The sequence below is a fragment of the Polyodon spathula genome, chromosome 7, assembly GCF_017654505.1.
Source record: "Polyodon spathula isolate WHYD16114869_AA chromosome 7, ASM1765450v1, whole genome shotgun sequence".
In the NCBI taxonomy this organism is placed as follows: domain Eukaryota; kingdom Metazoa; phylum Chordata; class Actinopteri; order Acipenseriformes; family Polyodontidae; genus Polyodon; species Polyodon spathula.
In genome coordinates, this window is record NC_054540.1 from 15,000,635 (window position 1) to 15,014,590 (window position 13,956).

At 34.0% G+C, this 13,956-nt stretch overlaps 1 protein-coding gene across 2 annotated transcripts; it reads left to right on the forward strand.

Annotated features, from left to right (window-relative positions):
- The first annotated feature begins 4,512 nt into the window (after nt 1-4,512).
- Nucleotides 4,513-11,446, forward strand: LOC121318223 (protein Wnt-2-like). 2 transcript variants are annotated; one of them, XM_041254673.1, is made up of 6 exons: nt 4,513-4,588; nt 6,178-6,306; nt 6,889-7,115; nt 9,073-9,350; nt 9,816-10,080; nt 11,089-11,446. In XM_041254673.1, the coding sequence occupies exons 2-6, from the start codon at nt 6,224-6,226 to the stop codon at nt 11,316-11,318; spliced, it is 1,083 nt and encodes a 360-aa protein (XP_041110607.1). In that variant the 5' UTR covers nt 4,513-4,588; nt 6,178-6,223; the 3' UTR covers nt 11,319-11,446. The 2 variants fall into 2 exon arrangements, with proteins under 2 accessions (XP_041110607.1, XP_041110608.1); XM_041254674.1 differs by lacking the exon at nt 4,513-4,588 and having other exon boundaries at nt 5,777-6,306.
- The last annotated feature ends 2,510 nt before the right edge of the window (nt 11,447-13,956 follow it).

Here is a 13,956-nt window from a genome sequence, read left to right on the forward strand (position 1 = left end):
CAATATTTTATTATGTTGTTCACAATGAAACGTTTAAATCAACTATAAGAACTGCATTAAACCCTTATCCTCCTTGAAGAGACTGAATGATGATGTTCAAAAGCTTTACCTCAGACATGAATTTAGACAGTAGTCCCCATCCCAAAAGATTAAGGTATAACCTAGTCACAGATGAAAAGTGACAGATAGCTTTGAGCCTGGCTTTCATTATTTGAAAATGTAGTTTTTTTTCAGTCAAACTCGGAAGAAACCTTCAAATATATCTGTTATATCTTTTCAAGCGATGCAAAAAGAGGTTGCATTTTCCTTCAAGATCAGCTGATGTCCCATTACAGCTGGGAACATTTTTCAGGCACCATCAACTCTCTCTATATATATATATATATATATATATATATATATATATATATATATATATATATATATATATATATATATATATATTATATATTCTAGGATAAAACCCACACATTTTTAAATAAGGTTCCTGTCCAAGGTAATTTTGTACTGCTGCAAAGAACAAACCTACATATGGTTTATGCAACATTGCTCCTTGCCAAATTATGGATGGTTTTATTACCAATATCATAAGCCATGCCAAAATAATTAGTTGGTAACAGGATTTGTAAAGCATTTGTTCCCTGAGTAAAACAAAAAATCTTAGATTTGGAGTAAACTTTTTTTTTTTTTTTTTTTTTTTTTTTACAATGGGACATTAAAAAGTAAGATTATGGTGCAGCAGGGTCCCGTGGTATAATCAGGATGCTTTTGCATAAGTCTTGTAGGTTCTGATAGTCAGACTTTTCTCCCCAATAAACAAACTCCCAAATGGCTTTAGGAGCGATCATACCTTTAAATTCAAAGTAATACATTTTTACATTCATTAGAAGGCTGCTGAAAGAGATTATGGGGGCAGCTGGAAACAGATGGTACCTCTAACACACACACTTCTCTGTTTTACAGTAGTTCCTTGTGGAGAAAAGGGCTGTGTGTCAGGTTCATTCAAAAGCAATCTGTATATACAGTATAATTACCAATAAGGACAATAAGCAAAATCTCCAGTTATTACACGTACAGATCCTTCATCCAAATATATATATATATATATAATATTATATATATTATATATATATATATATATATATATATATATATATATATTATATATATATATTTAAAAACATTTTTTTCATAAATTTTAACCCATCAATTCTCAGGACTGCCTCAAAAATAAATAGCTTGCAGATGTTTGCTAAAAGTCATATTTCCATTAACAGTTTTGATAGCATGATGGTTTTTATGTGTTGTCTTGTATTGTAGCAGTGAAGAACTTTACAATTTCCTGATCAGCCTAAGGCAGCAATGCCGTTACTTGACAGAGGCTGTTCAGGATGTAATAAACAAGCTGCCAAGGAGTGCGTGTGAGGTAATTATAATTACAACAGGTTAGTCCAGTGTGCATTTCCAGAAGCTTCAAGAATTCTCTTTCATGGACATTGAGAGGAAATGCAGATTTTAAATCAATATTTAGTAACTGTCAATCTACTTTTTAGTTTAAGTTTTGACGTGGACTAAGTACATTGTATTTTAGTTGATCAGTTTCTATGCAGTAAAACAACAATAACCAAAACTTTTATTCCTTTTGCTAGCTGGTACTGGATTGGGATCCTAAAATGCAATCACAGACCATTTGTGATGAGATGGTTGAGCAAATTGGGGACCTGCACAAAGAGGCGACTTGCTTAAGTAACTTGATGAACAAGGTATGTTGAATAGGAACCTGTCTTTAGTTAGCCAAGATAAGTATTGTAACAGTGTGATTCACTTTAATCTTGCAAATGCACAACCGGTACTATTTTGTCTAAATTTGCTACCAGTTGCATAAGACTGCTACATGTGCTACATGTACCAAAATTTCATCAGCAGCCATAAACGTTATTTGCTTTTGGTCAAGTTAAAACAATCCAACAATTAATCTAAGTGGTCATATAGAACACAGTTTGAAAAGATTCTAAAAAATATACAGCAGAAGTAAAATAATGTAATACAATTAACATTGCTTATTTTTAAACTAATATCAATAATAATAATAATAATAATAATAATAATAATAATAATAATACCTTTGCAAAACTATTTCACAAAGGTGTACTTAAGGGTTTACTTATAGCATCAAGAAAACACTTGTGCAGTCAACATATAGTTGCCTTTTTATCTTTTTCTTTTTTTATTTAATAAATGTACCTAGCTCTATAGTACACTTTACTGTTTGTTAACACCAGCTGTATGTATTTAATATAAAAGGAATTATTACATATGGAGTAAATGTAACTTTACAAAACACGTACTTTCATCGAAAAAGAATAGGTAGCAGTTTTTAAGGGAGAAAAAAAAAATCTGGGCATACCACAGTGCAGGGTGAAAATACTCTGATCATGCACAGTACGCCAAGTAGGAACATTTGATAGGGAGCGTAAATTGATGTGACAGTGGTGCTAGTACTGGGAGATGTTTAAACTGTTCTGAATGTGTTTTGCAGACAGTGTAAAATACCTGACAATTAAGTATGTTAGCAGCACATATTTCAGATAGAAACTAAAAACAGAGCGACATGCTCCTGTCAGAAAGTGTCTCTTTAAATAATTCACTAAGGGATGGTGGGGCTAGGATTTAGCAAAGAGAGCATCACTGTCAGCTAGGAATCTGTTGGTGAATGGAGCCATGTGGAACTTGGCAGTCCTGTTACTGGGCCCAGCTGTTTCGGTATTGTTTTTTTTTTAATCTTTAAAACCATTCTTGATTTACCTCTTGATTTATTTAAAACATTTTTAATCGTTAATCTTATAACTGGTGCTTATTTTCACTAAGCTGCTTGAGCAGGTTAAGGTTGTTGAAGATTTTATATCTCATATTATATTTGAATGAACGTTATTAAGTGTGTGCATTCCACAAACTGGGCCTACCAACGAATACAAATGTTAGCTAATCCTGTTAACTCATTATGTGTAAACAAGTCAGCTTCCTATTTTAGCAGCCAGTTAAGACAGCATTATTTCACTGAAAGTTAAAACAAATGGACACCTGGTTGCTGGCACAGCATTTTTTAAATGTTTTTTTTTATTTTTTATGATGGACTGAAAACAAGACAAAGTAAATTAGCATTTTGTATTCCTTAACATTAGGCCTAGGACAGATATACCTGGTCCATGACAAGTCCCTCTGTCCATTCTTATTAAACATCATTGTGAAGTAATCCTTCTCTGCAGATTTAAAGTGTGCATTTTATGCAACACACGCATTTGATTTATTTGAACAATTGCAGTAAGGACATGCAGCCCATTAAATATCTTTGGCCAAAAATTACTATAGCTGTCCAGAACTAATGCAAGTTTCTTTTGTTGTTATCTGCAGTTTCTCATACAGTATTGACCATTCACATGATGGCATCAATAACATCATAAACCAAACCTTCAACTAAGTTAGTTATCACTAAAATGTGCTCGTTGACAGTTTGAAGAGAAGGCTAATGTTGAACTTCAACCTTTGTTTGAGATACTAAGTTTAACATTTGTTTTAAGCATTGAATGTTAATGTTGAGCAGTATTATTCAGCCAAAGGGACTTATGGCTAATTCATAATTTGGATAAGACTAGTTTAGAATAGGTGATGTCTGTGCTATGTTAATGGTAATAATGTCCTACATATTTAGGCAATATTTTATCTGCTATATAAATATAAGTAACCTGTTTTGTATACAATGCAAATGTTTCTGAAATAGTGCTCACATTTTGTGTAAATAAATACATTGAATTCCATTAGACAGTAAGTTGGACTATATTGCCAGTACACTATACATTTTAGCAGTAGTACTAAATTAAACAATGATATAAAAAAAAAAAAATAAGGTTTGAAACCTGCCAGGTTTGTTCCTGTGTTATGTGAACCTTCAGTTCCAATTACAGATTCTTTATTTCTGTCTCTTTCAACTGATCTGATAGGTAGCTGGTTTCTATTTCTCAAAGGCTGTGCCAGCTGTGCACCACCGTACCAGGCTTGCACCTGTAAGAGCGTATAATGTTATGGCGCAAGGTATCCCTACACAACTACTTTCCTAGTATTCATAGGATCATGCCAACCTATCCCACTTCATGTCTCAACCACTAATGACCTTCTGAGCACAGGGAACTGGTCTTCCACCTGCCTTCATCCCCAGGAGTACCTTCCTCTCGCAGACCTTTCAGAAACTCTGCATGTTGACCGTTGCAGTAAAATATATGTCTACAAAATACACAGAATTTCTTTGGTGAACTATTTTAGAGTTAGTATATTCCTGCATTTTGCTTTTACAGTATATGATAAGAGAGCAGATAATTGTTGTGACTAAAAAACTCTCTAATGTCTTGCTTTTTTTATTTTTGTTGCATTCTTTTTTTTGGTGGGATGTTAGACAGTGGATGTTTTCATGCAATCTTTACTGAGATTTTTTTTTTTTTTTTTTTTTTTTTCTGAAATTATTGCCAAGTGGGAGCTCGTTCTTTTTGTCGTTATTTTTCTGCTGGTTCACATCCATAGTCGGCCCATCTTGGTGGTGAGTACTTCAGTGGTTTGTTTAAAACGGAAAGACCAGTTAGATACCGTTTTGTTCGCATGATAAGCATGATTATTTTGCACGTTCATTATTTCAACTATATAACGATGTTTTTTTTTTCTTCTTTTTTTTCTACAAATATAGGATTTTTTTTTTTTTTTTTTTTTTGCACTGTATGTACATGAATATTGTAATAGGTAATATAACATGCTTTTTCCCTGCCATCATAGAATATATTCCTGTAATATAGGCCTACATATGTTATCTGCACGCATACACGGGGTGCAGATAGGGTGGTTACATTTGTTTTATACTTAATGAAAGTATACACTATTTCAGCGGTTTGTGAATGAACAATAAAATAAACCTACATTTTTATGTTAATTTTTAAAAACTGACAACCAATACATGTAGAATTTTATGTTTTATGTACTTTTATATGTTTAAAGAAATATATACAATAACGTAAGCGTAAGAATATAGGAACATAAGAAAGTTTACAAACGAGAGGAGGCCATTCGGCCTATCTTGCTGGTTTGGTTGTTAGTAGCTTATTGATCCCAGAATCTCATCAAGCAGCTTCTTGAAGGATCCCAGGGTGTCAGCTTCAACAACATTACTATATAGGTAACGTTCTTTATTCCAGATGACATGGCGTTTTCATCTTTGTTGGAGACAAGAACGGCTGATTACAGTTTGATGGCAGCTAATCTTCATTCTTTCTACAGACAAGACCCCCCAAATTAAAAAATAAGTCAAGATTAACTCGGTTGCATAAACAGGAGATCAAAGATTATGGAAATACAACGTGACAATTCTAGAGATGGTGGAAAAAGTTCAAAAGGATGTTTTAAAAAAAAAAAAAAAAGTAATGTTTGGGATTATAGTAGTTTAAACATGTTGGGATTATAGTATTTCATGGATTATTGTAATCAAATATAACGTGCATAATAGGATACTATATGGTTAATTACATATGTATATTGCAAAATATACATATTTTACAAATGTTCACTTGTTTGGATTATTAGTAAAAATATGAATGCTATATATTATATATATATATATATATATATATATATATATATATATATATATATATATATATATGTGTGTTTGTTTTTGTTTTGTTTTAAAAGTGACGGGACCTCACTCAAAAATGTGTTTGGCTGCAAATCAGACAAACTTTCCTGTGTCAAACTAGCTTAAACAAATACTAATAGACAATTTTTTTTTTTTTTTAAATTCATTCCACCCAGGGTGAAGACTGGGTCCACCCCCTGTGTAAGCAGTTTATATCTGATACCAGATCGTTGGTGCTGTCTTCAGATAGCATATTATCGTCTTGCGTTTAGAATGGCGAGGGAAATCACACGGTCACTTGAAACTACTTGGGTGTTACATCCGTATATTTAATTGGTCAATGTATTATATAATAACTAACAGAAGAGGTCATTAAATAATTTGAGTTAATGAAAATATCAAGTTATCTCTGAAATACATACAACTGGATCTCAGAAGGCAGCGGGAGATGCTTTAATGCGATCTTTTTTTTAATGAGATATATATTTTTCTACCAATGGAATTAGTTACGAGAGTGTGATCGAATGCTGATCCAGGTACAAGCGATATAATATGAACTTCCTGCGGAGTGGGATCTTGTTCTTTTTGTCTTTATTGATCTGCTGGTTCACATCCAGAGTCGACTCGTCTTGGTGGTGAGTACTTCAGTGGTTTGTTTGAAATACAAAGATGTGGTCATTTCACACCGATTACAACTATTACAACTTTGTTTTACTTTTTTTTTAATTATTATTCTACAGTTAAACTAATCTAAATATAACATATTCATTTACTTCTTACCAATCAAACCTACAAAAAAAAAAAGTATATTATTGTGTACAATTATACAACTTGTTTTTGGTAAATGATGACCATGTAGCGATGCACCTGTAATATTTAGTTGTGTTTTATTATTTTTTTAAATAATGTTCTCTTAAGAATATGTTTGAATATTGATTATTCCGGATTTTTTTTTAAATGTAAAACCTATGTAATTTACTTAACGTGGGCAATTAGAAGTAGTATGTACTATGTACATACTATAATAAACGTTCAGTCATTATAAATACGAATTAATTGCCAACGTTATCGTATTTTACTTGATAAAGAAGATTACAAAGATTGGCGCAATAGGCTAATTAATACAAGTGTTTAATGTATAAAACAAATCACTACACCTGTGATGTAATATTGATATAACTATGTTGATAAATGCAGACGCTCACTTTTGTATGCAGGTACATGGGCAGGCCTAGCCTGGGTTCTCAAGTGATGTGCGATAACATTCCCGGATTAGTGAACAAGCAGCGGCAGCTGTGTCACCAGCACCCCAATACGATGCAGTCGATTGGAGCTGGGATTATTGAATGGATTAGAGAATGTCAGCATCAGTTCCAGCATCACCGCTGGAACTGTAACACGATGCCTCGAGACCACACTCTCTTTGGCAGGGTTCTGCTCAGGAGTAAGTGCAGAAATGTTATTGTTTTTAATAATGTTTTTGTTCTTAATTCAGCAACTCTGTTTAATTCAAACAAAACAACAACAAAAAAACCCTATTTAAATTATACAGCTTTAGACAGAATTACAGTGATTGTATCACTATATTTAGTCTCCTGATGCATACATTTCACAACTAATAATTTTATATAAATTAACTATCAATTATCCCTTAAATGTAAATTCACCACATGGAAATGTGTCTGATGTTATTCCTCTCCTAAAGCAATATATCTGCCAGATCTGCTTGTTTTTGAGGTAATCTTTGGCCAATGCACCCCATGCATTCTCGATGGTGTGAACTTATAGGCCAGGACAACACACCAATGTTTCTGTGCTGTAGGAAACCTTGCACTTCACAGTGGCATGTGGACAGACATTAGCCCTTTGCAATGTGTTGATGTAATTCTTTTTTACCAAAAACTGGGCAAGTATTTTGCAATTTTATTTACAGGAATATGGCTGGATCACAGCACAGTCTCTAGTACTGGTATTAGTCTAGTAATACATACCTCCTAGCAATATGAAATCTTACTCATTTTAATATTCACATTGAAAGCAACAGAAACTTGGCTCCCAAGGTCTCTCATCTAATGAGGCTGGGGTGCAATAGAAGTTATATTTAAATCTTATATATATATATATATATATATATATATATATATATATATATATATATATATATATATATATATATATATATATATATATATATATATCTTCTTTACAAAGTATTAAGACCTCCCGTAGTGACAAGCCCTTTTAAAGGGGTTTATAACAGAGATGTGACTGCCAGCAATACTCCACAATGCCATGAGAATGTACTTAGTGTCAATGTCAGTACACTAATTTAAAGCAATTGCAGGAGGTTAATGGCAAGCCTGTAGCAAGTGCACCAGGATGGGTGTTTTCATTTATGTGTTTTGAGTTTTAAAAAGGAGGAGGACGCTTCTTTTTACAGAAACCTGTAAAACCTAGGATATGTGATATTGGGCTGTAATCTTGAAACACTTACTACCATTGTTTCCAGAAAACAAGCATTATTGCTCAAGATGAAGACCATCAAAGTGGATTTATTGAAGCCCTAAATATAATTCCTCAAGTGAAAGAATCCTGAGATCCCAGTGACTAGTATATTTACACCTATATCTTTAATCTTTCCTTTTCTTTATTGCTTATCAGAATATTACATTTCATTTAAAAGACATTTTCTAAATCAAAATTGATTAGGTTAAAAACAGCTATGCATATATATAATCATACTTTTAAAACAATTGGAAGGACCTTACAAAGAGTTCAGAACAAGTGAAATGTGCTTCGACAGTAACTTCAACCTCCCACCTGCATGTTACTGTTTGCTGATGTTCTGCAGAGTCATTTAATTGGGTTTTATAAAAGCCTTGCTGCTTGGGCACGCTGAAGAAAGTACAGGGTGCTATGCTATCCTCTAATATTTTACTGGATCACAAACAGGGTTAAAAATAATAGGCACAGTAATAGTGACTTTAGAAAGGCAAAGATTCATACTTAAAGCCCTGCAAAATGGAAGCTCCCAGTTTTCAATATGTAACTCAATATGTACATGTGTTACCTGTGAAGAAATGTATGCTTAAGATTAAAACTAGGGTTTCTAGACCAAAAAAATGCACATCTGTATTATGATCTCAGCATTTATGATCAGTTACATTGTCTGAGTTTGATGATAACAATACACATTGTTTTGTTGACAGTCAACATACATAAAGGATTAGTGAAATATAAAATAAAAGGCCATTCCATGAAAATGTAATTTTTGTTTCATTTTGACAAGTCATCAATATCAGACTATAGGCAAACTCAAGACTTTTATTCTGTGCTGCAGAAGATTTTCTTCATGTGTCCTAACGGTCTAATAGTGATTTTGTATTTCTTCCCTGTTCAAGGTAGTCGTGAAGCTGCATTTGTCTATGCCATCTCCTCTGCGGGTGTGGTGTATTCGCTAACCCGAGCCTGCAGTCAGGGGGAACTGGAATCCTGCTCCTGTGATCCCAAGAAGAAAGGCTCCTCTAGCGACAGTAAGGGCAGCTTTGACTGGGGAGGCTGCAGTGACAACATAGACTACGGCATCCAGTTTGCACAAGCCTTTGTGGACGCCAGGGAGAGAAAAGAGAGGGATGCCAGGGCCCTGATGAATCTCCACAACAATAGAGCTGGGAGGAAGGTATGTCTGAGGGGTTCTATTTGGGGTGGTATATACTCAGCCTTGTGATGCAACGTTTATATAGATACTTATCTTAAAAAAGAAAGATGTAATAAAGATCTGGTAATGAAGTGGAGTTTGACATGATCAGCTATGGAACGAAGAATATCTACCGCTGAAGGTGTTTGCATTGTCAGAATTTCACGATTTTGATCCTACAGTTGAAGCTATCGGTGCCTGCAAGTACCTGTCAAAAAAAAAAAAAAAAAAATTGGATATCTTTCTTACTTCTAGGATCTCTGCAATATTTTGTATTATTTATTTATTTAATTAATTAATTATTTTTACTGTGGGGTCTCTGTGAAAGAAGAAAAGATTAACGTGAAAGCAGGTGAATCTACTGTGCACTGTGTTTCTGGGTTTAATTGCATTTGTGTTATGTATTGTGAAGGCCGTGCAGTAACTTGAGCTCTTAACCTTTGGCAGGCAGTGAAACGCTTTCTGAAACTAGAATGCAAGTGTCACGGCATAAGTGGCTCTTGTACAGTAAGGACTTGTTGGCTGGCAATGGCAGATTTCCGGAAGACCGGAGATTACCTACGGAGAAAGTACAATGGAGCCATCCAGGTTGTCATGAACCAGTATGGCACTGGTTTCACTGTTGCCTACAAGAAGTTTAAGAAGCCCACTAAAAATGATCTGGTTTATTTTGAGAACTCGCCAGATTATTGCATCAGGGACCATGAAGCAGGTGGGTCTAAAAACATGGTTTTTAGTTCTGCAGAAGTATTTCTGATGACGTGATATTTAACAGCATATGGAAACATGGCCTTGTGTGTGGAAGTCAGTTAATCAAAAAAGACAAGCTAATGTTGAATAACTGATAATGTAGAACTGTCTTTCAAGAAGAAATAAAAAAATTGAATGTCACATCTTTGCATGCTAATTTTATATATATACTTCCAACAGCTGCATGGCAAGATATAATATCAACTATCGAATGTCTGAGTGTTTCACACAAATTACACATAGAACGCACAACCAGTAGCATAATAGGAGATGATGAAACATGATCTGAATTATGGTCGTTATAAATGAGCGCTTTGGACAGTGTATGAAAAGTAAATTAAGGTCATAGCATAATTTATCTTTCGAGTCCATCACAAGGCAGGAATGTTTTGGAGGGAAGGTCACACCTGTTGAGGATAGGAATTGTTATATTCCCAGAGGTACATGTCCATCATGCTACAATCTTGGTTTTCCTGGCTATAGCATTTGGAAAGATAACATTTAAAATGTTGCCTTTGTATTTTGTGGGGTTTCATAGACCAAGTAACACTAATCTGTAACAGTCTTAGTTAAGGTAACATTAGGTTGTCCAAGATGAGTGCTAATGGTTATACGCAAAGAGGCTCTAATCACAATGAATTGTCAATCATACATTTACATCAAACCTTTCCACACCAGCCAATCCACACCCTGCCTGCTTGAATGACACCCCGCCTCCAACAACAAGTTTCGAGTCAGACTCAATCTGACAAGGACTACTCAGCAATTATACATGTCCAGATAAATTATAAGAAGAAAGAGTAAGACCCCAATAAATAAAAAATAAATATGTTAGCAATAATAATAATTTGAATAACAATGTTTTCTCTACATGTATATCGTTTTTATGTACTAATTATGTTAGGGACTATTTTCCTCAGCGGAATGTTACCTGGCGGTTCGAATTTAAAGTCTCTGTATTTTCCTTTAGGATCTCTCGGCACTGCTGGCCGGACCTGTAACCGTACATCCCGTGGTGTGGACAGCTGTGAAGTGATGTGCTGTGGCAGGGGATACGACACCGCCAGCGTCTCGAGGATGACACAGTGTGAGTGCAAATTTCACTGGTGCTGTGCTGTCCATTGCAAAGACTGCCACGAGGTGGTTGATGTGCAGACTTGCAAAGCTCTAAAGAATACCGATTGGCTGGATCAAACATGATGGGAGAGCAGAACAGAACATTTTGCACCATGTAGACTGTATACAGTAAAGAAGGTATTTAGCCATATGGAAATTATATTATTGCAGATAAATACCACTTTTTATTTTTTGTTTTATGTTATACCATCAACAGGAAGATAGATATATATACCTATATATATATATATATATATATATATATATATATATATATATATATATATATATATATATATATATATATATATAGGTATTTTAAATACTCTATCCCGATTGGTCAAAACAGGTCACATGGGGGTGTTGATATTACAGCATATCACCATGGGTCGGCACTTTTTTCAAAAACGGGCAAATCACTGGCAGATATCCATACACCTAGAATTTAAAAAAAAAAACGGCAGACATATTGGAATTTATTGCAATAAACATGACCGACGAGATTTATGTAAATGTTGAACTTTTGGGAAACCGAAGTGTACATGAGATATTGAATGAATCTGAATCCGACACCAATGATTAATTAAAGTAGTAAAAAAAAAAAAGCAAACGGAAGTATTCAAATAAATTCAAAACTCGCCATTCTGATCGCTCTGTGCCTTCTCCCTGAACTACAACATTTCCCTATCCCATTTTGAAAATAAATAGTTTCTTAAAAATATCTCTTAAACTTTCAGTTTTTCACAAAAGATTTGGATCCCTCTTAAATTTTTTTTTTTTTTTTTTTTTTTTTTTTTTTTTTTTTTTTTTAGACTTTGGGGTTAAAAGATGTTTTGTTGCCGTTGCCCCGCTGTCCGTTCTTCGGTCTGCCTGCCTGCCACTGAACCCACCCCCTGTGCAGCTGTGTGATCTGATGCTGAACATTTATAAATTCATCTGGACAATTCCTGCCATACCTTTTAAACATGTCCAGGTACGATGGTGTCATGTTTTCTGCTGTGCCCTGCCTTGTTTAAAATAGTTTCTTAACACTGGCCCAAGTAGTTCTCCACGTTACCAAGCTGTAAATTGCAGTCAGTTTGATAAGTAACCGGGTATTCCACACAAATAACGTCTTTCTCGCCTCTGTGAAGCTGCAGCACAAATATGTTATGGATACCTCCTGTTACTACCCCGGATAACAAAGGATTATTTAAAAAAAAAAAAAAAGCACTCTCACCTGATACTATTGCAGGTCTTGTGAGGAAGGGTCTGCGTGATTTAAAGGCTGTCTTATTTGTGCTATGTGATTTAAAGGTGGACTCATTTGTGCTGTGTCATGATGAAAATGGGCAGTATTGTTTTACTTTAAAATGTAACGAATAAACCGAGAATTACAAGAAGTGTAACGAATCAAAACTGCACTTTCAATGGCAATGTTCAATTCAACATCTGAAATTATTTTTCAATTAACACATTTTTGTTTTTATTTTTTTGTTTATGTTTTAAGGGACTTTTTTCTAAGGTCAGGCAGAGGTGGAAGGATATTTAATAAAAATTACTTTTTTGTTAATTAAAAATGTTTTTAAGTTTTGTTTTTTTTTGGGGGGGGGGAGTGTTTGTGTAATGTTGGTTGATCCATTTTCTAAGCGCAATAAGGCACTTCAGGACGTGGGATATACGTCCTGAAGTATAATATCCACATGCACGGGCGGTTCAAGCCACTCGGCTTTGCCTTGCGTCTTATAACACACCCGGGGCGTGTGGATATTAGAGTATATGCTTGCTTATACACTAATATATATATATATATATATATATATTATATATATATATAAACCTTCCTTAACTACTTAATGTCATGGGACTATTTATTTAAATCTAAATCTTGCTCAAATCCGAGTAGGATATCTTTAAACTATATTCTAAAGTGTAAAGATAGTTGCTGCATAACTTAAAATAAATATTAGAAACATTGTTTACGTAAATTGTTTGAAACTATAACCACTGTAGGAAAATGAAAAAAAGAAAAGCAGTGTTCAGAAGTAGTTACCTTTGTTTTCTCAAACTGGATTTGCTAATTTAAGCATGCAATTGAAATCCACACAGCATATGTCTATCCTTAAGCCATCATACAACCATGAGGACCGTGCACAGCTGCATCACGTTGAGAAGATGGCTTTCACTTTGAATTTTCTACAAAGTCTTTTGTAAAGCAAACAGACATAATATATACTTTTCTTATTTTGTCTTTGTAACATGCTGTATTTTTATTTGAGACCTTGTTCTCTTTAATTATGGCTTTGGACAGGTACAGTACATTAATTATTGTATTTTTTTGCCAAAGAAAATAAACTAAATAGAATACTTGGAATAAACCATTTGTTTTGTAGCTTTGGTCTGGTTAGTTTGGGGATTAAATGTGAGAACAGGTATGCAGATTAATTGCACATAAAAAAAAAAAAAATGATGCAGTTGTGTTCATAACATCTTAAGACACTGATCAGATAACACAGCCATTTATCTGATTATGGTTTATTGAAAGTTTTTATGAAAACATTAAAGCAAGTAAAAATCCTTTGTTGCCAATTAACATTTCATCAGTATCATGTTCACACAGCAGGTTATTAACACTTGAAAGAAGTCACTCTACATTCACTTGAAAAAAATAACCCTGTGCTTTGAATCCATGCCAGATACCTAGACAACTTTACACAAATATTTGGTCTACTGGCCTTGTGAT

What these genes read in the sequence shown, in the direction of transcription:
- LOC121318223 (XM_041254673.1), top strand. Translation starts at nt 6,224, where the DNA reads ATGAACTTCCTGCGGAGTGGGATCTTGTTCTTTTTGTCTTTATTGATC. An exon ending in AGAGTCGACTCGTCTTGGTG is followed by an intron (nt 6,307 to 6,888) that starts GTGAGTACTTCA and finishes TTTTGTATGCAG; the next exon opens with GTACATGGGCAGGCCTAGCC. An exon ending in ACAATAGAGCTGGGAGGAAG is followed by an intron (nt 9,351 to 9,815) that starts GTATGTCTGAGG and finishes AACCTTTGGCAG; the next exon opens with GCAGTGAAACGCTTTCTGAA.